A 25,176-nucleotide genomic window follows, 5' to 3' on the forward strand; every position below is an offset into this window, starting at 1 on the left:
AATGCATAATATGGTCTCTTTAAAACAACCTGAATAGTTCATCCATCTGTAAATATCACCCATAGTTTTTCTAGAATTGCACTCCTTGATTTAAACTGCATTTTGTTGACTTGTACTTGTACATGTGTAATGATGACAAAGTTGAATCTAATCTAATCTAATATGACGTCCAAATGTGCAAGGCTTTGTGAATCTGTGGAGTCAAAGTGTCAAACATTCACCAGAAAGCATAATTAAGTTGTATAAATGTTTTTATTTCTGTCTGTTCTCACACTGCAAGTCTGTCTAATCCACCGACAGCATGTCTTTGTCTCTGAGCTCCTGGTGTTCCTCAGACAGTGTATCTGTGAGAGATCCCGTCTCCTCCATATCCACCTGTTTTTCCTCTTCCAAACAGCTACTTGGGTCTTCATAAGCTTGCGGCGGAAGATGGCGTCGGATGCTAAAAACTTCTGCTAGCTCCAGCAGACGAGCTTTCTCATCCTTCAGGCTCTTCAGCTCTTTGTTTAACAGTGTTGTTTCTGATGGAGGATCGCTGACTTGTTCAGATGATGGGTTTGCTTCTTTACTGACCGCTTCTGTTATGGACGCTGCTTGATCTTTAGTTTCTGCGGCTTCCTCTTTAGTTTCTGCTGCTTTCTCTGTAGGTTTCTCAGTATTTATGGATGGAGGAGAGGCTGTGTTTTCGGTGTCAGGTTGTTGGAGCTTCTGAATCAGGGTTTTTCTTTCGTCCTGAAGAGCTCGGCAGAGATTCTCCAGCTTCTGGGTCTTCAGGGTGAAGAGTTCAAACTCCTTCTCCTTCAGGGTTTTCTGCATAGGAACATCTTGAAGATCTTAAAGACTTTCACTGACTGAATTGTTTAGGCATTTGTTTACACTCTTTAAAATGAAGTTTATGTTAAAAAAGTTTGGGCATTCGATGAAATTTAGATTTTTTTTTCCGTATCAGGGCATGAAATGTGATATGATCTTTGGGTTGTCTTAAAGGGGTAATTTAAATGCTGTTATCATTTACTCTGCCTTTAGTTGTTTCAATCCTGTCTGAGTATTTTTCTGTTGAACAAACATGAAGATATTTTGAAGAAAGCTGGAAACCACTGACTTCTGTAGTATTTGTTTTTCCTATGGTTAAGGGTTTTCAGCTCGTTTCTTCAGAATATCTTTAGAATTTTGCAGAATACAGAAAAAGAGTTTAAAACTACTTGAGAGTGAGCAAATAATAAGCATATTTTAATTTTTGGGGTTAACTATCCCTTTAAATTTGGGAAATAGAACCTCAGATGAACAACATATAGCAGGGGTGGCCAACCCTGTTCCTGGAGAGCCACCATCCTGCAGATTTCAGTTGCTACCCATATCAAACAGGAACAGTTCTCTCCAGGAACAGGGTTGGCCACCCCTGACATATAGCATTACAATAATAATGAAATAAAAATTTTGCTCCTCTTATGTTTATACAGCAGTGCTTGTAATAAACGATGTATCTGTGCAGTTTATGTACATTATTTTGTACAAATTCATTTTCCCTCATAATCTTTTATCAAATATCATAACCTTTCCTGCCCCTCGAAACGACTTTTCTTAATTTCTGATCACATGGAATGCCTTAAGGGCAGACTCCTGGAGGGCCGCAGCTCTGCACAGTTTTGCACCAACCCTAATCAAACACACCTGAACCAACTAATCAAGGTGTTCAAGAGTAGTCTTGACCACCTTGATTAGTTGGACCAGATGTGTTTGATTGGGGTTGGTGCAAAACTGTGCAGAGCTGCGGCCCTCCTGGAGTTGATTTTGAGACCTATGGTCTACAGGATCTGAATCATAAGTTTTTCACCCATTGCATTTCTAGCTTTACTTTTGTGAAATAAATAAGAACACACTGTTATGTTGATGTCATGTGATGTTGTTCATCTGGCCATATAGTATTTATTATGTCCTGATTTGAAAAAAAAAAAAACTTTAAATTTAATAGGATGTCCTAAAGATTAGAAAAATTATTTTAAAACATTCACTGGAGGGTAGGGCTGCAACAACTTATCGATTAAATCTATAAAAATCTATTACTAAAAGCGTTGACAACGAATTTCATAACCGAATCGTTGTATCGCGCGACACGGAGACGTTTGATTATTAAAGAACACTTTAGTTCAGCGCGGAGCGGAGTAAACACAGTCTCTCTCGCGCACTGATACAGAGTTCAGCGCCTCATAGACAGAGGAGCAGGAAGGGAGTTCAACAGCAGGGTAAATCTCTACAGAATCCTACTTTTGTTCCGTTTTGAAGTGAGGAATGTTAAGTCCCTGGTGCTGATGTTTTACTCGTTATCCAGCTTGGCAAGCAGGACAAGTTAGCGTTAACTCGTTTACCTTTAGAGCGGCGACTCAAACTGAGTTTTGGCACGGTGTCTATTGCTGAGCCAGAGAGAGTTAGCGCTGAGCAGAGCTCTCAGTAAGGGACCGTCAGAAAAGTGCTTTTTTTTTTTTTTACAAAAACAAAACCGACTTAACCCTGCTGAGAAAGCCATGTGATATCACAATTATGCACCGTTTGAACCACCTAATGCTTAATTTATGTTTTAGACATGTAAATACACACAAGTACTAGTAAAACAAAACATTTCTAAGAGCTGGTAAAACACACAAGGAAGTCTAACAATCCATTTAAATATAATTTGCCGATGTCCGTTCACTCGGGGCGTCAGCATCAACACTTCCCATTCACTTTGAATGGGAGACGTCAGGCGTTGCCGAACCGCATTGTGGACGGAAGCGTCAGCCAATCAGATCGCTGAATGCAAATAAACCAGCTAGACAGTGGCCTATTGCTGGCTGAATTTTATTGGCTGACGCTGCTATGACGATTGCGGTAGCCCCAACTCCAGACACGCCTTCAGTCAAGCGTTGACGCTGAAGCCCCGTATGAATGGGGCGCAAGTTCACCAGCCACTTATTTGCATGTACAGTATTTGAGGAGTAACTGGTGAATTTACATGCTGAAGCCTGCGTGTTCTGCTTTTATGAATGAGGCAAACGTGCGGCGGCAAGTAAACATCATGACGCCCATCTCACATTATAGATAACGATCACTTGCACGTTTATGTGAACTGGCAAAACTTCTGTTTGTGATTATATCTCATTAAGATAATTTTTCTTACCCAATTCACAAATAATTTGACTTGTTTTAAGCAAAGAATTACAAAATTTTGAGGTGTTTTTTTTTTCAGAAAACAAGACAATTTCTTATGCTATTTCATGCGTCTAGTATGCATCTTGATTTAAAAATACTTAGATATTTGGATTTTAAACAGGACAAAACTACATAGTTTTTTATTTTCTTATTTTTCTTCTTCTTCTTCTTCTTCTTCTTCTTATTATTATTATTATTATTACAGCGAATCAGGGATGAGCTTTTTTTGAATAAACGGTTGGAAATTATGCTTTTTAAAATCAGATTCATCGATTAATCAAAAAATAATCGACATATTAATTGATTATTAAAATAATCCTTAGTTGCAGCCCTACAGGAGGGTTAATAATTTTGTCTTCAAATGTATATGAATGCATTAATAGAGCAACTTACATCAGCAACCATATCAACCAGGGCTTTATTACAGCCATCAAAGCGGGATTTCCAGGCCGATGCCTCTTTCTCCAACTTTTTCATCTTCTTCCCCATCTGAAAAACAAATCGACATCTTACCAAACACATCTCACCTAACTGTGATTTTATTAGTATTTGTATTAGGGCTGTACAATATATCGAAATCGCAATGTAATCATTTCCAATAAAAACATACCAGGATATGCAAAAATGAGTCTGGATTATAATTTATCAATTGCATGTGTTTTTGAGGCCTGTGGTTGTACGTATGAGGATTTTAAAAGCATTAAGGCAAAAGAAATTCAGTCAGTTTCGTCTGTAACTTTAATAAAAATAAATTTTATTAAATTATTTAAAAACTTAGACAATTTTATTTGTATCTTATTGTATTCATCTGTGATTGATTATATTTTATGCAGATGCACTGCCCAAAAAAATCATCCCAATCTATCTTAAATGATTTCCTAATAGACATTCAAGTTATCTGGTGAAACTGTATTCATATCGCAATGTATATCGCAAAATAACAAAACAAAATGGCAGTGTTAGATTTTTCCCGATATCATGCAGCATTAATTTGTGTATTAGCATAATTCTATTCATATTTTAAAATGACTTTTAATTTGCATGTTTTCATTTTACTATTAGTTTATTTAGTCATTTTGTTATGTCTTTTTCTTAGATTATTAAAGTTGAATTTTGGTTGTCAAATAATTTAGTTTGTTATTGTAATCCCTCAACCTAAACTTGACTTGAAATTTGTCTAATTATTAATGTGCACTTGAAAGATGCTGGGTTATTTTAATCCAAATTTGGGTAAAATAGTACATACATATGCTTGATTATTATTTAAATTAAACTGATAGCCCAAATTTAATCCAATTTTTTGCGTTTGTAAATATTATACCCAGATTTAGGTTAAAACAACCCAGCATTTTTTAAAGCATGCTTTTGTCATTTTAGAAGAAGACTTTAATAATCTTCTATTACTTTTAATAATTAAAATGTATAATATTTTTATTTGTGTGTCTATTCCATGTTTAAATTTTTTACTTTTATTATTATCTTATTGATTTGATTATGGGGCGACATGGTGGCGCAGCGGGTAGCACGATTACCTGACAGCAAGAAGATAGCTGGTTCAAGTCTTGGCTGGGCCAGTTGATATTTCTGTGTGCAGTTTGCATGTTCTCCCCGTGTTTGTGTGGATTTCTTCCGGGTGCTCCAGTTTCCTCCACAAGTGGTAAAGGTGAATTGAGTAAGCTAAATTGTCTGTAGTGCAAGTGTGAATGTGTGTCGATGTTTTCCTATGATGGGTTGCAGCTGGAAGGGCATTCGCTGCGTAAAACATATGCTGGATAAGTTGGCGGTTCATTCCGCTGTGGTGACCTCAGATTAACAAAGGGACTGAGCCAAAAAGAAAATGAGTGAATTTATGAGTGTGTGTGAATGAGTGTGTATGGATCTTTCCCAGTGCTGGGTATCCGCTGTGTAAAACATGTGCTGGATAAGTTGGCGGTTCATTCTGCTGTGGCGACCTCTGAAGAATAAAGGGACTAAGCCGAAGAAAAATTAATGAATGACTTGATTATTATTTGTACTTTTTTCCGTAAATGTAGGGGAAAGTTGTCAGTCAAATTTTGCCTTATTGTATTTGTGTTATACTGAAATAAAAATGCTTTAATTATTTAATCATCTTCTTTAATTACTAAAAAATGATTGAAGTTTACTTGCGTATACATTTTTATTTCAGTTTTACATTTTGTCTATTTTATGATTATTATTCACTTTTTTTCACTTCGTCAAATGACAAATTTGTAATTTTACTGCTTTGGTTTGTTCATTTCCTTTTTTCTTTTAGTTTAGATCAAAACTAACAACCAAAATAACCTTAAAGTTCTACATGTTAGATGTGATCTGAAAAATGTAGAAAATAATCAATAATATTAATACATTTTAATTACATTTTAAATACAGTTGATATTAAATATTTCCAAAATGATGTTTAACAGAGCAAGGGAATTTTCACTGTATGTCTGATAATATTTTTTCTCCTGTAGAAACGCTTATTTGTTTTATTTTGGGTAGAAAATTAAAAATTGGAATTGAAATGTAAAAATGTTAAAAGCCATTTTAAAGGTCAATATTATTAGCCCCTTTATGCTATATTTTTTTCGATAGTCTACAAAACAAACCACTGATAAACAATAACTTGCCTAATTCCCCTAACCTGCCTAGTTGACCTAATTAACCTAGTTAAGCCTTTAAATGTCACTTTAAGCTGTATAGTAGTGTCTTGAAAAATATCTAGTCAAATATTATTTACTGACATCATGGCAAAGAAAAAATAAATCAGTTATTAGAGATGAGCTATTAAAACTATTATGATTAGTAATGTGCTGAAAAATTGTTCTCTTCGTTAAATAGAAATTGAAGAAAAAATAAACAGGGGGGCGAATAATTCAGGGGGGCTAATAATTCTGACTTCAACTGTATATTAATGACCCTTTTAACCTCTAAAAGAATAACCTGTAATGTGCTGTGGATACACACCTTGTCCATGTCCTGTTTGAAGCTGGCATAAACACCATTACTCTTAGACACCGATCCTTGTAGTTCATCAAACTTCTCGGAATATACAGCAAGCTGACAGAAAAAAATGTAGGTTAATCTATGAACAGATATGATTTGAGAAAAAAACTGAAATATCTGACGTAACTTTACCTGAGCCTTCATGTCAACCTCTTGCTCTTTCAGAAGTTTAACGTGCAGTTTGGCCTCCGCGGCTTGCTTCAGTAACTAGGGATTAATACAGGCCAGAAGTTGTAATTAATACAGGCCAGTACAACAAAACAACAATAAATAATACAGATATTATGTGTTTTATTTCTCAGTCTTGGGTTGCAGCTGGAAGGGCATCCACTGCGTAAAACATATGCTGGATAAGTTGGCGGTCCATTCCGCTGTAGCGACCCCGATTAATAAAGGGACCAAGCCAAAAATAAAATGAATGAATGAATGAATTATTTGTTTTACTTAAGAGCAAGAAGGTAATAACTTGGGGATAAACGTGCCGTGCAGTCAAGCGATTTACCACTAACTCACTTGTAGTAGTTTTTTGGGTTGGCAGGTATGCATTCTAGGATCAATGTTCATTAAGAAACAATTCAGTTTTCATTATGCACTGCGTGTATTATTACATTACCGGCCACTTTATTAGGTACACCTGTTTAACTGCTCGTTAACGCAAATTTCTAATCAGCCAATCACATGGCAGCAACTCAATGCATTTAGGCATGTAGACATGGTCAAGACGATCTGCTACAGTTCAAACTGAGCATCAGAATGGAGAAGAAAGGTGATTTAATTGACTTTGAACGTGGCATGGTTGTTGGTGCCAGACGGGCTGGTCTGAGTATTTCAGAAACTGTTGATCTACTGGGATTTTCACACACAACCATCTCTAGGGTTTACAGAGAATGGTATGAAAAAGAGAAAATATTCAGTGAGTGGCAGTTCTGTGGGAGCAAAAGCCTTGTTGATGCCTGAGGTCAGAGGAGAATGGCCAGACTGGTTACAGCTGATAGAAAGCAGCAGTAACTCAAATAGGCACTCACTACAACCGAGGTCTGCAGAAGAGCATCTCTGAATACACAACACATCCAACCTTGAGGCGGATGGGCTACAGCAGCAGAAGACCACACCGGGTGCCACTCCAGACAGCTAAGAACAGGACACTGAGGTTAATTCTCACAGGCTCACCAAAATTGGACAATAGAAGATTGGAAAAACGTTGCCTGGTCTGATGAGTCTCGATTTCTGCTGCGACATTTGGATGGTAGGGTCAGAATTTGGCATCAACAACATGAAAGCATGGATCCATCTTGCCTTGCATCAATGCTTTAGGCTGATGATGGTGGTGTAATGGTGTGGGGCATATTTTCTTGGCACACTTTGGGCCCATTAGTACCAATTGAGCATCGTGTCAACGCCACAGCCTACCTGAGTATTGTTGCTGACCATGTCCATCCCTTTTTAACCACATCTTCTGATGGCTACTTCCAGCAGGATAACGCACCATGTCAAAGCGTGAATCATCTCAGACTAGTTTCTTGAACATGACAATGAGTTCACTGTACTCAAATGGTCTCCACAGTCACCAGATATCAAATCAATAGAACACCTTTGGGATGAGGTGGAATGGGGGATTGGCATCATGAATGTGCAGCCGACAAATCTGCAGCAACTGCGTGATGCTATTATGTCAAGATGGGCCAAAATCACTAAGGAATATTTCCAGTACCTTGTTGAATCGAAGGATTAAGGCAGTTCTGAAGGCAAAAAGGGTCCAACCCGGTACTAGTAAAGTGTTTTAGGGATTTTAGAGATGTTTTACTCACATGTTCTTTCTCCAGCTTGTGTTTCTCCTCAGACTCTTTGAGGATCATGTTGACCTGTGCCAGTTTCGTCTCCAGTAATTTCTGCTGCAGGTCTCTGTGCTTGAACACTTTCTCAAGATTCTGCAAACAGAAATGCAATTTTATTTTAATTGTAAGGGTGGATGGACTTAGGTAAACATAAATAAATACATTTCTGAAATTATTTTTATTTTTATTAATATATTAATTATATTAATGTAAAACATATTAAATATAAGCAACATTTCTTATTTTTATTTAGTTGAAACTATAAGTACAACTAAAAGTTAAATAAAATATTAATTAAAGCATCAATAATATAAAATATATTTTATACATTTACATATGATAAACTAATATATATTTATCATGGCCAATAAAATATATAAAACTATAATAGTATCTCAATAAGTAACAGTGTTCTCCTGTAGTGTAGTCATACCGCCTCCCGCTGGTCATATTTGGAAATGAGGTCTTTGAGTTTCTCAGCCAGCTCGCTGTTCTCCTGACAGAGTTTGTTGTTTCGGCTGCTGTGCTCCTCGATCTGGGACTGGATGTCGCTCAGTGTGCTCTGGAAATGTGTGGTGATTTCCTTCCTCTTCAGATCGTCTTCACGACACCGCTGCAGAGTCTCCTCCTGCACAAATAAAGAAACTAAGAAGTCAGAATTATTAGCCCTCCTGAATTATTAGTTCCCCTGTATATTTTCCCTGTATACAAGTTCTATTTAACAGAAAGGAGTTTTTTTAACACATTTCAAAACAATAGTTTTAACAACTCATTTCCAATAACTGATTTATTTTATTTTTGCCATGGTATTTAGTTTGTCTGCAATATATTGCTAGATGAATATAATTTCACAAAATAACTTAGAACTCTATTCTGAATAATTTCATAACTTTACAATGATTTGGAGTGCTTTGTAGACAAGCATCTGCATGAAATGCAATATAATTCAATTAGATGGTTTTCTGTGGAATCTAACAGTATTGAGGTACAGAAATTCAATGATATTCTTTGAATAAAATAGCACTGTAGAGTGTATAGTCTTTTGTATAAATAAATAAATACAATTTATTTTACATTTACATTTAGTCATTTAGCAGATGCTTTTATCCAAAGCGACTTACAAATGAGGACAAGGAAGCAACTTACACAACTAAGAGCAACAATGAATAAGTGCTGTAGGCAAGTTTCAGGTCTGTAAAGTCTAAGGAAAGTATTAGTAATTTTTTTTTTTTGGGTACAGTTAGTGTGATATCCAGAGAGGCAATTGCAGATTAGGAAGTGAAGTGGAGACTAAATAGTTGAGTTTTTAGTCGTTTCTTGAAAGTAGCGAGTGACTCTGCTGTTCTGATGCAGTTAGGGAGTTCATTCCACCAACTGGGCAGATTGAGCTCGAAAGTGATTTCTCCCCTCTTTGGGATGGAACCACGAGGCAACGTTCGTTCACAGAACGCAAGTTTCTGGAGGGCACATAGATCTGCAGAAGTGAAAGCAGATAAGGAGGAGCAAGGCCAGAAGTCGCTTTGTAGGCAAACATCAGAGCTTTGAATTTGATGCGAGCAACAACTGGCAGCCAGTGCAAACGGATGAGCAGCGGAGTGACATGTGCTCGTTTAGGTTCATTGAAGACCACTCATGCTGCTGCATTTTGGAGCAGTTGAAGAGGCTTGATAGAGTTAGCTGGAAGCCCAGCTAGTAGAGAAATGCAGTAATCCAGTTTGGAGAGAACAAGAGCTTGAACAAGGAGTTGAGCTGCATGTTCAGATAAGAAGGGTCGGATCTTTCTGATGTTATAGAGTGCGAATCTGCACGATCGAGCAGTTCTAGAAATGTGGTCAGAGAAGTTTAGTTGGTCATCAATTGTTACCCCAAGGCTTTTCACCATTTTGGATGCAGTAATGGTTGCCCCATCCATCTGGATTGAAAAGTTATGGTGTAGAGGTTTTGGTTTATATTGCTTTATAACCCATTCTATTGTAGGGTAAACTTTTACAAAGGACCCCACAAATCACGTTCTGAACTATGATGATTACTTATAATCCCAACTTGCCATTGCTGATTCTACAAAGTGACTATTGCAGATTCACACATCGTGATGCCGATGCTGAAACGATATATTGTACAGCCCTAGTACATAACATTTTACTAGATCTATTTCAAGATACTAGAATTTAGCTTAAAAGTGACATTTAAAGACTTAATTAGGCTAATTAGGCAAGTCATTTTTTAACAGTGGTTTGTTCTGTAGACAATCTAAAAAATATATATTGCTTAAGGGGCTAAAAATATTGACCTTAAAACGGTTTAAAAATTCAAAACTGCTTTTATTCTAGCAAAAAAAAAAAAAAAAAAAAAGACTTTCTCTTGTACAAAAAAAATTATAGGAAATACTGTGAAAAATTCATTGCTCTGTCAAGCATCATTTTGGGAATTTTGAAAAGAAAAGAAAATTCACAGGAGGGTGAAAATTTTTGACTTCAACTGTGTATACATATATATTAAATAATTTAATTAAATAATTTAACTTTGTAGAATAATTTGAATGTAAAATAACATATGGCGGGGAAAATAAATATTGAACACATCACCATTTTTCTCAGAAAACATATTTCTAAAAGTGAAGAGAAGAAAAAGCATTAAACACATGAAGGAAGGTGTATAAAGGCAGTGAAAGCCCAGACAGCAGCTGAAATTTCTAAGTTCTTTAGCAACCCTCTGCCCTTCCTCAGTGTAAATGAATATTAGCTGCTTTAGTCCAACATCTACATCTACAGTCCAGCATCCAAAACACAGCCAAGGAAACTCTCTAATGCAGAAGTGGGCAAACTACGACCCGCAGAACACTTTCATCCGGCCTGAGAGAGAGCTTTAAAAATGCTGCCTTTGAGTAACGGTTGGGTTTTAGAATTAGTAAACTAATGATGCAATACATGTGAATGCCATTTGATGACAGTATTGCACGCGATACAGTTAATGCAACCAGTAGAATTTGAACACACTCTCTGCTATTATAATGCATTCGACAGTTAATGACTGAAAATGAGTCAGGCAAAAAACAGTTTGACTCTGACTGTCGTGTTTTTAAGACAACAAAATACTTCTTCAACAAAATCGTACAGAAAGCGGTAGGTCTAATATGGCAAAAATGTACTGCTGTTTTTAAAGACCACAACCTAAGAGGCCGATCACACCGAACGCGCATTTACGTTCCAAACTTGAAAAAAGAAAGTGGTGCACTTTTTTAATGTCGTTAGGCAAGAACTGAATCACTTAGGTATTTTGCGAGAGTGTTACTGTTGATATTAACATAACTTTATTTTCAAGCTCATTGTTCACATTAACACACTCATAATAACATGACTTGGAATAACAAAGACTAAGATTCTTCTCCCGTTTTATCTCATAGCTTTAGAATGATTGATATGAGCATATTAATACAAGCTCAAATGAGATTGTTGTGAATTTGACTCAAATTACATAATAATTGCTGGTTAAATGTGTCATTTTTTTAACACATTTAATAGCAGTGTAAATTAGATTATTGTAAATTTGACTGAATAGTAAACTTAAAAACAATTTTTAATGTGTTATGAGATTTTTCAGACAATATGTTTTCTCTTCTCCACTGAAAAATTGTTACATTGTTATTATAATTATTATTATATTTTATAAGGGATTATTGTATTGTTTTATGATAATTGATAAGTAAATATAAATAGCAGTACAAATTCATTTGACTTGTTAATTTGACTCAATAATAACTATTTGAAAAATCTGTTTTGTGTTAATGTAACATGTTTCTGTCCGATATTACATGTTCACAGCCAATATAAATAAAAGTTATTTTTTGAAGGATTGGTTTGCAAAACTTGATGTGGGCCTTGGGTCTAAAAAGTTTGCCCACCACTGCTCTAATGCTTTCAGAGAAAGAAAATCAAGCTGTAGAATGGCCCAGCCATTCCCCTGGCTCAAATCCAAAAGAAAATACATATTGAAGATCAGATTTGATAGACGAGACCCACAGAAGCATCAAGATGTTTACACTCTGTTGAAGTCTGTGAGAAACTCACACCTGAGCAATGCATGTGACTTCATTCTCCATATGAGAGGTGCCTTTAAGCAGCCATCATTAAAAAAGCCTTTTATATTAAGTATTAAATACATTTCAGTAGTTCAGCAATTTCTCATATCATTGTTATTACACAGAACTCATCTTTCAGATTTTCTTTTAAGTTTTATTTTTATATTTGTATTGTTTTTTTTTTTACCAAATCTGGTTCAATGTAATGTCAACCGCTCCATTCCCCTCTGTATGTAGCTTATGTTTCTGTAAATAATAATGTAAATTAAATCTAATGCAGTAATGCATGCTGATGCTTTAGTCGACATAACCTAGTTAAATTTGCATATAGATTTATATCCATATAGCAGGTTTTCACAAATCAGACAGCTATCCAATCAGAAATAAACTGAGCAGGTATAAACAGCTCCTATCCGATCAGAAAAACCTGGTGTATACAGGTGCTAACAGGTGTTTTTTTTTCAGTGCTGGCATTGTGGTGTTGTTTTCACCTTCAGGGTCTTGTTGTGTCTCTGCAGCTCTCGGCACAGGCTCTCCAGTTTGCTGCGGGCCAGAACGGCTCGGCTGTGTTCACCCTGAAGCTGATCTTTCTCCTTAAGCACCTGGAGAAACTTCTTCTGCAGCATCTTCAGCTGTTTCTGGTCTGAGCGGTGCTCCTCCAGCTGCACACAGAACACACATGACTCATGATCATGGGGCGGCACAGTGGCTCAGTGGTTAACAGTGTCGCCTCACAGCAAGAAGGTCGCTGGTTTGAGTTCCAGCTTATTCATATATTTTATATATTAATATATTTTATATATATATATATATATATATATATATATATATATATATATATATATATATATATATATATATATATATATATATATATAAATAATGTATGTATATATACACATACATTATCTAAATGCAAAGGTAGAATGATGCCTGTACTCACCAGTTCAGCATGTTTTTTAATGAGAGTGTCCAGTTTCTTCTCAGGCGTCCCCAGTTTGTTCAGACTCTGCATCAACAGCATTGCTTCCTTCCCTGAGATCACAGACAGAGTTCACTTTTACATGCATGAAGTGGAAGACAAATGCATCAATTTAACTTAACTTTCAGGCTATATGTTTAGGGGTTAGGCGATGAAGCTGAAATGCCTGGTTTAAGAGCACAATAATTCATTAGTATGGAGTAGAATGACAGATACAAGTACTGCACAGTGGTCAGTGGGATTTTAAGCTTGCAGAATAGTGGCCAGGTCATTTCTGTATGTGATACTGCTGTAGGAAAACGTTTCTAACTTGCTCCTCAAAAACGCCCCAAAGTGGCTTAATAATATTTAATTCGGGTGACTGTGCAGGCCATGGAAGATGTTTAACTTCACTTTCATGTTCATCAAACCACTCTGTTACCAGTCTTGCTGTGTGTATTGGTGCATTTTCATCCTGATGCCACATGCCACCGCCTTCAGCATATAATGTTTGAACCATTGGGTGCACATAGTCCTCCAGGTTACGTAGTCCTTGACAGTGACGCGCAATTTCATAAGGTCTCAACATCGATTTTGTAATGTAATTAAAATACAATGAGTTAATAGATTAAAGCAGTGGCTCTCAAACTTTTTTCATCAAGTACCACCTCAGAAAACAATTGACTCTCCAAGTACCACGATAATGCAGTACTGAAATAGAGTAGCGTAGTAGGTCTGATGAAGCAGCTACAGCACAGCACAGTTAAAAAAAAGACAGATTAATTCCTATTTAAAAAAATTTTTGTTATTGTCAGCCACTTTAAACATTATAAAAAGTTTGAACATTAACACTGTACTGTGCTTATTGGTAAAAACAAACAAACAAACAAACAAACAATCAATAAGTCAACGTTTAAATTAAAATATGCTTTTAAAAGTTAAAAATGAAAGGTTACTGTTCTAAAAAAATAAATAAAAAAAACTAAATATAAAAAAAAAACTTCTGTACTTTAATGTATTAACATATAGTAGCCAATTCATCAACACCTGGAAATGTTGCCTGGACCTTAGAAATATAGGCTATATGTCATCATATTCATATATAAATCATTTTTGATACATTTAGAAATATATGTAGCATGTATAAATGACATATTTGATTCCTCCACGTACCACTAGAAGGAAGCCCGCGCACCACTAGTGGTACATGTACCACAGTTTAAGAACCACTGGATTAGAGCATTCATTAAGCTGTTAAAGCTTAAAACAAGATGAAATGCTGTGTAAACGCAAGCGCCGTCAGTAGCAAAGTGGCAATTTTGTAATAGAGTGACGATTCTTTGGAAACGCTTGGGCTGGCTGACTGAAAATTAAAAGTCCATGTGCACATGCCCCATTCGCACCCTGGTCACTAATGTTCAGTGTGTTTGTGTCTCACCGAGGCCTTTCAGCATCTTTTTCTCCATCTTCTGCTCTCTGCTCTTCGGCTCCTCCTCTTCCTCCTCCATCTCGTCCTCCTCGGTTTCGTGCTTCTGTTCGTTCAGCTGGTATGTGTTGATGATCTCCTGTAGCTGCTGAGACAGATCCTCCGTCATTTCTCCGTTTGCAGATTGAGCACAGGTCTCCATCTCCATCCTGAGGGGCGATTCTGCTATCCAGATAGGAGAGATCCAACAACACAATCTTCAGACTCATGTAGAAAATAGGAGTTCATCAACATGTTAATATATCGCAATAATGAAAATACACAATATTGATGTCACGAGCAGGGCCGGAGTAACATAAGGGCGATGTGAAGAAGGAGGGGCTCTTAATTAGCTTTTAATTCATGCTATGATGTGGGAAATGCCTCTTTGCGTTATGCTTTCTCTCATCAATAATATGAAGTATTCCTTTCGGTTCGCTGCTGTTCAAAAACAACTAGTGCTAAACTAGGGCTCAGAGTGGCTGTTGCCCAATCATAATATTGAATAGCCCTGTTTTAGTCACCCATAAGGGTGATCAGATGTCCTAATTTTCCAAGACATTCCCCTTTTCCGGCACTACCGCGAGAACCGTCCAGTCAATGGTAGGCTAAACAAGCTCATAGTGGAACAAAAAATAAAATTCAAACAGTTTTCATCATTGATACACTTGTACATGTAGTAACAGAAGCTGGGATATGCGGAATCCTACTGAATGGACGCATAACTAAAGCTCTGTCTCGGGATATTTCGATAACTGCTTGTGTAGGCTATTTGATTTGTTCGCACACTGCCTCGGTTATATTGTGTGATGAAAGGGTTGTGCAGGCGCGCACCGGTTTGAGTCCAGCTGTAACCACCGCGCATCTGCGCAATCCTTCCATCACTTAAAAAAAACCGAGACAGTGTGCGAACAAATTAAATAGCCTACCCAAGCAGTTATCAAAATATCCATCGTTGCGGAGTATTTATCTCAAGTAAATACACTCGGTTATGCTTTACAGTAAGTCTTAAATAAACCAATTAGAAAGCAAACTTTTTATGAATGTTTACTTTGCCCCTTTCATGAAAACGACAGTAATAATATGGAGCAATGAAATATTGGCGCTGGCATTTATTAGACAATATATCTGATGCAATAAATAAAATAAGGATGCAAGCATTCTGTGACTAAGAAGACCACAATAAGCCATTTTGGATATTAGAGGCATGAATAATAAAGATATTATATCACTATGGTCAGCTAAAGTTCTTTTTAAGAGAAAACCCCAATTTAAAAGTATTTATTATTAAGCACTAATATAGGAAAGTATTGCAAATATTTTTTTGTTGTTTGAACTTTTAAGTTCATATTATGTCATTACTTACTTTTGTATACTTGCAGGCCTATTTTAATATAATAGAAAAATATATAATAATCAAATATAAATCAAATGGTGGAAAACAACAATAATATTAAAGGGTTACGAAACACTAAAACACATTTTTGTCGTATATGTGTCCCACACTGCTAAAAACACCATTAGGACACAATTATCTGACTAAAAACTGAAAATTGGTTGTTTTTGCGTTACTTCAAACAAATTCGTTCTTCCGGTTTGAAACTAATTTTTGAAGCTGCGTCACAGCCATGAGATAATAGCATGTATTTCAGCGTGTGAACTGGACGTCTGTACCAAGGTGTCCCATATTACGTCTCTGAGTTTGTTGCATTCATTCATGATTATGGCTTGGTTCGAACCAATCAGCGCACTCCATTATGAATGCTCTACAACTTCATTAATGTGCATGTTAGTGAATTATTATTATTATTATTATTATTATTATTTATATAAATAATAAATCCCCCTTTCTGTTTAACGGGGAGCAGATTTTCTTCAACACATTTCTAATCATAATAGTTTTAATAAGTAATTTCTAATAACTGATTTATTTTGTCTTTGCCATGATGACAGTTATTAATATTTTACTAGATATTTTTCAAGACTGTTCTATACAGCTTAAAGTGACATTTAAAAAACACTAAACGACAATTTTTGGAATAATGAATAATAATTTCACAGGAGGGTTAATCATTTTATCGTCAACTGTACTAAATATATGTTCCTGATTAAAACACAATATAGTTTTGTTTTTGTAAAACAGCAATTCTTTGCAGCTAAAAGCACATAATGCAATGTCAAAATAGTATTCAGATTTTAATGCATTATGAGGGTTAAAACAGAGGCTCCAAAACTAAAAAAAAAAAAAAAAAAAAAAAAAAAAAAAAAAAAAAAAAACTGTAAAAACACAAACAGAATCACTGTACACTGTAAAAGATATCGGTTAATTATCAGTTTCTGTATTGTGTGAGGTTTACTGTTCATTTACAGTGTATTGCATTATGGGATTTTGATCTCTGCTAAACTGTAGAGTTGAATTTTCAACATCAGAAGTCGACAAAGTGACTTTTATTGACATTTTAGTAGTTTGAAATAATATAATGTATAAGAAATAATAGAGCCAAATAAGTCTGTAAAATACTAGAAAATGCGCTGGCAGTTTATTATACCGTTTCTGTAGTATAATATAAAAGACCAACCCAGACAATATTAAAAATGTTTATAGATACTTTTGTCAAGCTTTTCAAGTTTAAAAGTTGTTGGAAGAAAGATCAAGCTCCCATAATGCAATTCAAAAGCAGAAATAAACAGGGAAAAATAAAAGCATTGATCACAAAATACAAAAAAAAAACTGCTAATTTACAGATATATTTGTGCGTTGTATATTTAAAACTGGACACATTAGCTTTCAGATTCCGATCAGAGGAACTTCTTTAAATGCATTTGCTCTTTATTAGACTACAGTTTGCAGTTGTTTGTGACGGAGCGACTGTTCATCTGGTTATATTTAGCTGCTGCGTCTCTCTGATATCTTCACCAGCAGCACTGCCACCTGTTCACGGCCTCAACTCTATTTCAAGACACACTCAATATGGTCAACTTGTCTGTTATCCTCAAGCATGACAGTGTTCACCAAATATCTAGTAAAATGCATTGCATGAAAAAAATATATCAATGCATATTTCAATATCAAGTAATGCTTTAATATGACCTACACTAAACCTTCATGCATATTAATGTATCAGCACTAATATTTCCTACGTCCAGGTCTACAAATAATACATTAAAATCGCATTTTCCAGGCACATTTTCACATCTCTCCAGCCAGCAACTGTGGCAAAGTACATATTTTTATACAAACGCTGAATTTTTAAAAATTAATTAACAGTTTCCATCTTTTGTAACTTAAAAAAGTGTTTTTTTTTATTGATGCTTGTTAATTGCATTATGAGCTGTTGATTTCTGCTCTGTCGACATTTAATGTTGAAAATTTAACTCCACAGTTTAACAAAGAGACTTTTATTGATATTTTAGTAGTTTGAAATAATATAATGTAGAAGAAATAATATAAAGAGAAAAAAAGTTTATAAAATTAATGCATTTTTTATATCACATAGCGACCCAATATGACCTACACTGAACCTTTATGCATTTCAATGTATAGGTACTGATATTTCCAACATGTTAACAGTGAAATCCAGTCTAATAACATGTGCAACAACATGCTAAGTTACACTAAACATGCTTTAGATGCTAAAAGTTCTCTCGCTCTCGCTATAAATAAGTTACTCAGTATGAAAATCAAGCATTCAGTCAAGAGATATAAGACTTTAATAAATATAACTGTGAGATGTTTGGTAAGGTTAAGAAAGAGAAAAAGTGTAGACTCTTACCAGCAGGAGCAGTGAGGAGTGAGCAGTGAGTGTCAAACACAGCAGCTGCAGGACGAGGACAGACCTCAAAATAATCACAGCTGAGCACACCGATGCTGACCGCCAAATCATCTTTCTGGAGAGCACAAAACACATCATCTATAACATCACTTCTGTTATACGCTGATAGACTGATGTGAAATCTGTAGATGCCAATAACAAAGACAAAACATGTTTTAAAGCCAATCAAAAACGTTTGAGAATTTGAATAAGTAATGATATGGAATTGTAAATCTCAGGAAATCCAGATCAACATTTACACATTTATACAGTTTGTCATTTACAAGACTCCTTTACACCTTTTCCAAACACTTTCCAGGTTCATTTTCAAACTTTTCCAACAAGTGTGGCAGAGTACATATTTTTTTGATACATATTCATACTTCATCACATTATATTTAGTGCTGAGCAAAGATTAATAAAAGTTTTTTTTTTTTTTTTTTACATAAAATACAGTATTTGTGTTAGGGCTGAACAATATTCACTACCTGAAAAGTCTTGTTGTCGATCCCAGTTGTAAAAGTAATAAATAATAATTTGACTACTAGTTGATCATTTGGAAAAGTGTCAGAAGGTCGATTTTTCTGATGAATCATCTGTTGAACTGCATCCCAATCATCACAAATACTGCAGGAGACCTACTGGAGCCAACATGGACCCAAGATTCTCGCATAAATCAGTCAAGTTTGGTGAAGAAAAAAATCATGATTTTTGGGGTTACATTCAGTATGGGGGCGTGCGAGAGATCTGCAGAGTGGATGGCAACATCACTAGCCTGAGGTATCAAGACATTTGTGCTGCCCATTACATTACAAACCACAGGAGAGGGACAATTTTCCAGCAGGATAGCGCTCCTTCTCATACTTCAGCCTCCACATCAAAGTTCCTGAAAGCAAAGAAGGTCAAGGTGCTCCAGGATTGGCCAGCCCAGTCACCAAACACGAACATTATTGAGCATGTCTGGGGTTGGATGAAGGAGGAGGCATTGAAGTTGAATCCAAAGAATCTTGATGAATTCTGGGAGTCCTGCATGAACGGTTTCTTTGCCATTCCAGATTACTTTAATGTGCATCGATATCGCAATGTGTGTATCCCCAATAGTCACACTGCAGAGATAGATTTATAAGATTAAAAGATAAAGATATTGTTAAATGTATATTATTATTATTATTATTATTTAAACAATGATGACACTTGACAGTTCAATTTCTGTACTTGAATACTGTTCAAGAACCTATGGCTCTTGAGCCACATGTGGCTCTTTGACCAAAATATGGGGCTCCATAGCTGTAATGTAATGAAATGTGTATTTATATAGCGCATTTATAGTATATGGCCCAAAAGCGCTTTGCAATGATGAGGGGGTGGGGGGGCTCTCCACACCACCACTAGTGTGCAGCATCCACTCGGATAATGCGACGGCTGCCACAGGACAACGGCGCCAGTGTGCTCATCACACACCAGCTATTGGTGGAGTGGAGAGACAGTGATAGAGCCAATTCGGTGGATGGGGATGATTAGGAGGCCATGATCGTAGGGGCCGATAGAGAGACTTTGGCCAGGACACTGGGGTTACACCCCTACTCTTTACAAGAAGTGCCATGGGATTTTTAATGACCACAGAGAGTCACAACCTCGGTTTAACGTCTCATCCAAAAGACGGCGCCCACTGACAGTGTAGTGTCACCTTCACTTTTACTGGGGCATTAGGACTCATGCAGACCACAGGTTGAGCGCCCCCTGCTGGCCTCTCTAACACCACTTCCAACAGCAACCTAGTTTTCCCATGTGGTCTCCCATCCAGGTACTGACCAGGCTCAGCCCTGCTTAGCTTCAGTGAGTAACCGTTCTTGGGCTGCAGGGGGATGTGGCTTTAAAAAAAAAAAACTATAACCATCACTAAAAATCAGTTTTCTATCGAAAATACAATTACAATCCCCCTTTAAACTGTATTATATTTTAAACTGTATTATATTTATACAGCACAATGAATAAGAACCAATGTGCTTTTGTGGCAATGTGGATAAACTTGAATTGCGACACCAATAAAGAGCAAACAACATACATTTCTATGCTAACTTAAATTCAAAGAACATTCATTAGTGGTGATGGTGAAAATAAAAATACTATAAATTGTTCTTCATTCATGTTCATGTTATACAATGACTTGCCTAATTACCCTAACTTGCCTAATTAACCTAGTGAAGCCTTTAAATGTCACTTTAAGCTGTATAGAAGTGTCTTAAAAAACATCTAGTAAAATATTATTTACTGTCATCATGGCAAAGATAAAATAAATCAGTTATTAGAAATTCGTTCATTCATTCATTTTCTTGTTGGCTTAGTCCCTTTATTAATCTGGGGTCGCCACAGCGGAATGAACCGCCTACTTATCCAGCAAGTTTTTATGCAGCGGATGCCCTTTCAGCCACAACCCATCTCTGGGAAACATCCACACTCACATTCACACACTACGGACAATTTAGCCTACCCAATTCACCTGTACCGCATGTCTTTGGACGGTGGGGGAAACCGGAGCACCCGGAGGAAACCCGCGCGAAGGCAGGGAGAACATGCAAACTCCTCACAGAAACGGCAACTGAGCGAGGTTCGAACCAGCGACCCAGCGACCTTCTTGCTGTGAGGCGACAGCACTACCTACTGCGCCACTGCCTCGCCAGTTATTAGAAATTACTTATTAAAATTACTTTATTATGTTTAGAAATGTGCTGAAAAAAACTCTTCTCTCTGCTAAACAGAAATTAAGGAAAAAACTAAACAGGGGGACAATAATTCTGGCTTTAACTACATATACATCCAAATGGTTCTTTAAAAAATGCATTTGCTAAAAAATATAGTGTGAGCAGCGCAGACACTCTGACCAAACCTCCATTAATGTCAGTGTGAAAAGAGTGTAGGAACACACTCCGGCTCTCAGGATCGCCTGTGAAAGCCACATGTCTGAACGTTGACAGCTGGTTTTCACTTCTGCTCAGCTTTGATATGTGAGCTTTTGCTTTATGTCTGATTAAATGAGAAGGACAAACACTCCGCTTGGGCTCAGGCTGGTAAGTTGACTAAATATAATCAAATTCAATATTTATTTAAAGGTTTGTTCATTTCGATGAATTGTTGCATGGAGAAATGACTGTGCATAGATATGCAGATGCAACATGTGACTATACAAATATTTAGAAAGCATTAGTTTCTTTAATATGACTTTATACCTATCAATTGTTGTATTTTCGTCAGCTGATCACGCATCAAAGGCCTGTTTTTTTTCTGCTGATGAAGTTGGATGGGGATTATGTGTGGAGCACATGTCCAGTCCTTTTGTGTTTTGCTTTTTGTTGTCTTTTTTGTGTACATGGCGGGTAAATGGATGAAGGTACAGTAGAGAAGATGAAAGGGAAATATGTGTTGACGGGTCAACAGGAACTGCAGCGTTTGAGCTGGAAATCAGGTCTGAAATGAAGGCCGAACCTTACAGAGTTATTGAACGCAAGGAAAAAAAGACATTATCATGTCCTTAAACTACATCAAGAACTTCTATGAGGGATGTGTAAGTATGATGAAAGTGTGTTGCTATCTTTTTTTATATACACAGAGTAAGAAGAAACTAACATTGGCTTGTATTGTAAAAAAACATCTTAGAACACACAAAACCAGAAAAAGTATATAGCTTAATCATCAGCGGTGTCACTGAGTTGCACTTGAGTTGTAGAAGACAAAATGTGTGCTGCTTTTTTTAATAGCTGTGGTAATTACATATGAATTTTTTAAATGATTAGTATTATTAATTATTTATTTTTTTGTCTTTTGCTTTTATACGTTCATTCACTTATTATTTCTTCAGTCATTTAAGGTTTAAATTCATAAAAAAGTAATAAACAAAATGAACTATTTGAATATTTTATTCCATAAACATTTTTTGAGATTTCCATTGAGATCCTATATTATATTGAGAGACTATATTTTATTACATACTCACTTTTATGTTTCTCGATATTCAATTTTGTAATATTTATAATACTACTACTACTACTAACAATAATAATAATAATAAATATTAATAACAACAACAATTGTATTTATCATGAGGTTTTCTTAAACTCAAAGCACAACAAATATACAAATCAAATAAAGGGGAAACACACAGCTTCGCGCAACGCAAAGCTTTACAGAATTCTATACATAGGTTTCTATCAGGGTACAAACACCGGCGCAGCTAGTCGGTGGCTGTCCGCGGTGCCCAGCCACGACTCAGGACACTGTTCATATTTCTGCCGCGTAGTAGGCAGTGCTGTCACCTGACAGCAAGAAGGTTTAATTAGGTTTAATTTAATATTAGTAAGAATAACGTTATTAAAAAAATTTTAGTACTAAGCTTAACAATAACTATATTAAATCACGCTTGCTATTGTTTTTCTTTAGGTAATGTTTCTGACCTGACAAAATCACCTTATAGATTGAATTTTAAGCAATATTTTTTATTTTAATGGATTCTTACTAGTCACAGCCTTGTCAACAGATATTTTCAAAAATTTTCTAGTGAATTTTAAGAGAACATTTGAATTTTTGAATTTGTACGAATTATTTTTTTTACACATTCAAATTACATTCATACATGTAAACATGTCTACAAACACTGTACCTAACACTGTATTGGCATACCGAATTTGTAGCATTGTTTCTTCTCTTTATTTATGCTTTAATATTAGTAAGGATAATGTTATTAAAACTTTCTTACTAAGAATAACTAACTATAATAATGCTTGCTGTTGTTTTTCTTCAGGTAATGTTTCTGACCTGACAAAATCACCTTATTGAGTAAATATTAGACTGTCATTTTTATTAAGTAATTTCCTTACATTTATATACAAAAAGGAAACAGAAGAAGAAAAAAAGGAAAGGGGGGGGGGTAAGTGGTCATCAAAGAGGTTACAAAATCAGGTCACATTGCAAAACATTGGATCACATTATCAGATATTGTTTACAATGACATACTCAGTCCATTCTTTGCCAATACGTGTTGTCGAAACCATTTTTTGAGTTTTGGCTTATGTACTACTTGACAATAGTTATTGAATTAAGTATTTGTCGATAGTTGGAACAATGCCATTTTCCTCAGGTTTATTGCAATAAATGAGTAGTTCAATTCTTATAAGTTTTATTTTTTATTAATTCATACTAGCCACAGCCTTCCATGTTTTTCTAGAGAATTTTGAGTGAACATTTGAGTTTTAATGAATGAGTTTTCAAATAACATTCATTATACATTCAAACACGTTTAACACAAGTATACTGTACCTAAATTACTGTATTGGCGTATTGAATTTGCAGCGGGTTTTCTTCTCTTTATGTTTTAATATTAGTAAGTTAAGGATAGCGTTATTAAAACATTTTTATTAGCAGAAATAACAAAAACTATAACAACTCCTGCTGTTGTTTTTCTTCAGGTAATGCTTCTGGCCTGACAAAATCACCTTATTGAGTAAATATTAGATTGTCATATTTATTAATTACTGTTAATTGGGAAAAAGAAACAGAAGATGAAGAAAGGGGGAAGGAGGGACTAAGTGGTCATCATAAGGGTTACAAAATTAAGTCACAATTCATTTGATTACATATTGTTTTACAATGACATAGTCAGCCATTTTTGCCAATACTTGTTGCACTTTTTTGAGTCAAGTCTTAGGTTAAATGTCAATATAATGTACTTCCTTTACAATTCCTATCCATTGAGCCCTTGTTGGAGGATCAACCTGAAACAATTTTCGAGTCATGGCTTGTGTACTACAAAACAAAAGTAAATATTATTATTTATTAGTATTTCTCGATAATTGTAACAGTTTCTGGAATTTTCCCAATATATAATGTAATAAATGAGTAGTTCATTTCTTATCATTTTTATTTTTAATGGATTCATACTAGCCACAGCCTTTTCAACGGATGTTTTCAACGTATTTCAAGTTAATTTTGAGAAAACTATTGAGTTTTGTACTCTTTTATACATTCAAATAACATTTAACACATATTCAAACACGTTTACAGATACTGTTGCTAACTTACCGTGTTGGAGTAAAGTTACCGAATCTGTAGCGGTTTTTCTTCTCTGTCTTCAAGTTTTCTCTTACAGGTGTTTGGTATTTGACGCCGTCTCGTTTGATTGGCGTTTGTGTCAGTTTCTTACGCCGTCTTGTTTAATTGGTGTTTGTGCAGCTCCGGCCTCCGACTGTGATTGGTCAGTTCCACACGCTGTTCTTCGGCTCAGTGCGCATGTTCTTTCTGGGGGTTCTGGGATTTGCAGTTTACGGGAATGAAGCGCTTCACTTCAGCTGTGATCCGGATAGGAGGGAGATCAACTTATTCTGCTACAACCAGTTTAGGCCCGTCACACCGCAGGTCAGACCGATTAAACATTGAAAATTAAAAACAATAGATAAAAATTTTAAATAAATAGGACGACACGGTGGCTCAGTAGTAGTTAGCACTGTGGTCTCACAGCAGGAAGGTCGCTGGTTCGAGTCTCGGCTGGGTCAGTTGGCATAAGTGAAGTTTGCATGTTCTCGGGGTTTCCTCCAGGTGCACATGAATTATAGGTGAATTGGTAGTGTGTGAGTATGTGTGTGAATGTGAGTTTATTGGGTGTTTCCCAGTGCTGGGTTGCAGCTGAAAGGGCATTATCTGTGTAAAACATGTGTTGGATAAGTTGGCAGTTCATTCTGCTGTGGCGACCCCCGATTAAGAAAGAGACTAAACTGAAAAGAAAATGAATGAATGAATGAATGAATAAAGAAAGTGCAAATTGCATAATTAAACTGAATATAAAA

The 25,176-nt window shown here is 35.9% G+C and overlaps 2 protein-coding genes across 5 annotated transcripts in view; one reads left to right on the forward strand and one right to left on the reverse strand.

The window, feature by feature from the left end:
* Window positions 1-233: 233 nt before the first annotated feature.
* On the reverse strand, window positions 234-24,466 carry txlnbb (taxilin beta b). 3 transcript variants are annotated; one of them, NM_001083553.2, is made up of 11 exons: window positions 24,416-24,466; window positions 18,305-18,419; window positions 14,505-14,714; window positions 13,049-13,140; window positions 12,597-12,767; window positions 8,461-8,655; window positions 8,001-8,120; window positions 6,325-6,399; window positions 6,154-6,246; window positions 3,580-3,675; window positions 234-824 (listed from the first exon to the last, which is right to left on the reverse strand). In NM_001083553.2, exons 3-11 carry the CDS (start codon window positions 14,698-14,700, stop codon window positions 801-803), a joined length of 1,062 nt encoding a protein of 353 aa, NP_001077022.3. In that variant the 5' UTR covers window positions 14,701-14,714; window positions 18,305-18,419; window positions 24,416-24,466; the 3' UTR covers window positions 234-800. The 3 variants fall into 3 exon arrangements, with proteins under 3 accessions (NP_001077022.3, NP_001315097.1, XP_005158626.1); NM_001328168.1 differs by having other exon boundaries at window positions 234-810; window positions 14,505-14,717; XM_005158569.5 differs by lacking the exon at window positions 24,416-24,466 and having other exon boundaries at window positions 234-810; window positions 18,305-18,331.
* The window catches only part of LOC796202 (gap junction epsilon-1 protein-like), a 5,719-nt gene continuing 1,776 nt past the window's right edge, over window positions 21,234-25,176 (forward strand). Inside the window, exons 1-2 of one of the 2 annotated variants that reach the window (XM_021473060.3) lie at window positions 21,234-21,411; window positions 24,566-24,748. In XM_021473060.3, the coding sequence (XP_021328735.2) occupies window positions 21,376-21,411; window positions 24,566-24,748 (219 nt within the window). In that variant the 5' untranslated portion in view covers window positions 21,234-21,375. Of the gene's footprint in view, window positions 21,412-21,633; window positions 21,906-24,565; window positions 24,749-25,176 lie in introns of those variants that run through there. The other variant, XM_073928124.1, reaches the window with a different exon arrangement.

Source organism: Danio rerio, chromosome 17, assembly GCF_049306965.1.
Source record: "Danio rerio strain Tuebingen ecotype United States chromosome 17, GRCz12tu, whole genome shotgun sequence".
Taxonomy (NCBI): Eukaryota; Metazoa; Chordata; class Actinopteri; order Cypriniformes; family Danionidae; genus Danio; species Danio rerio.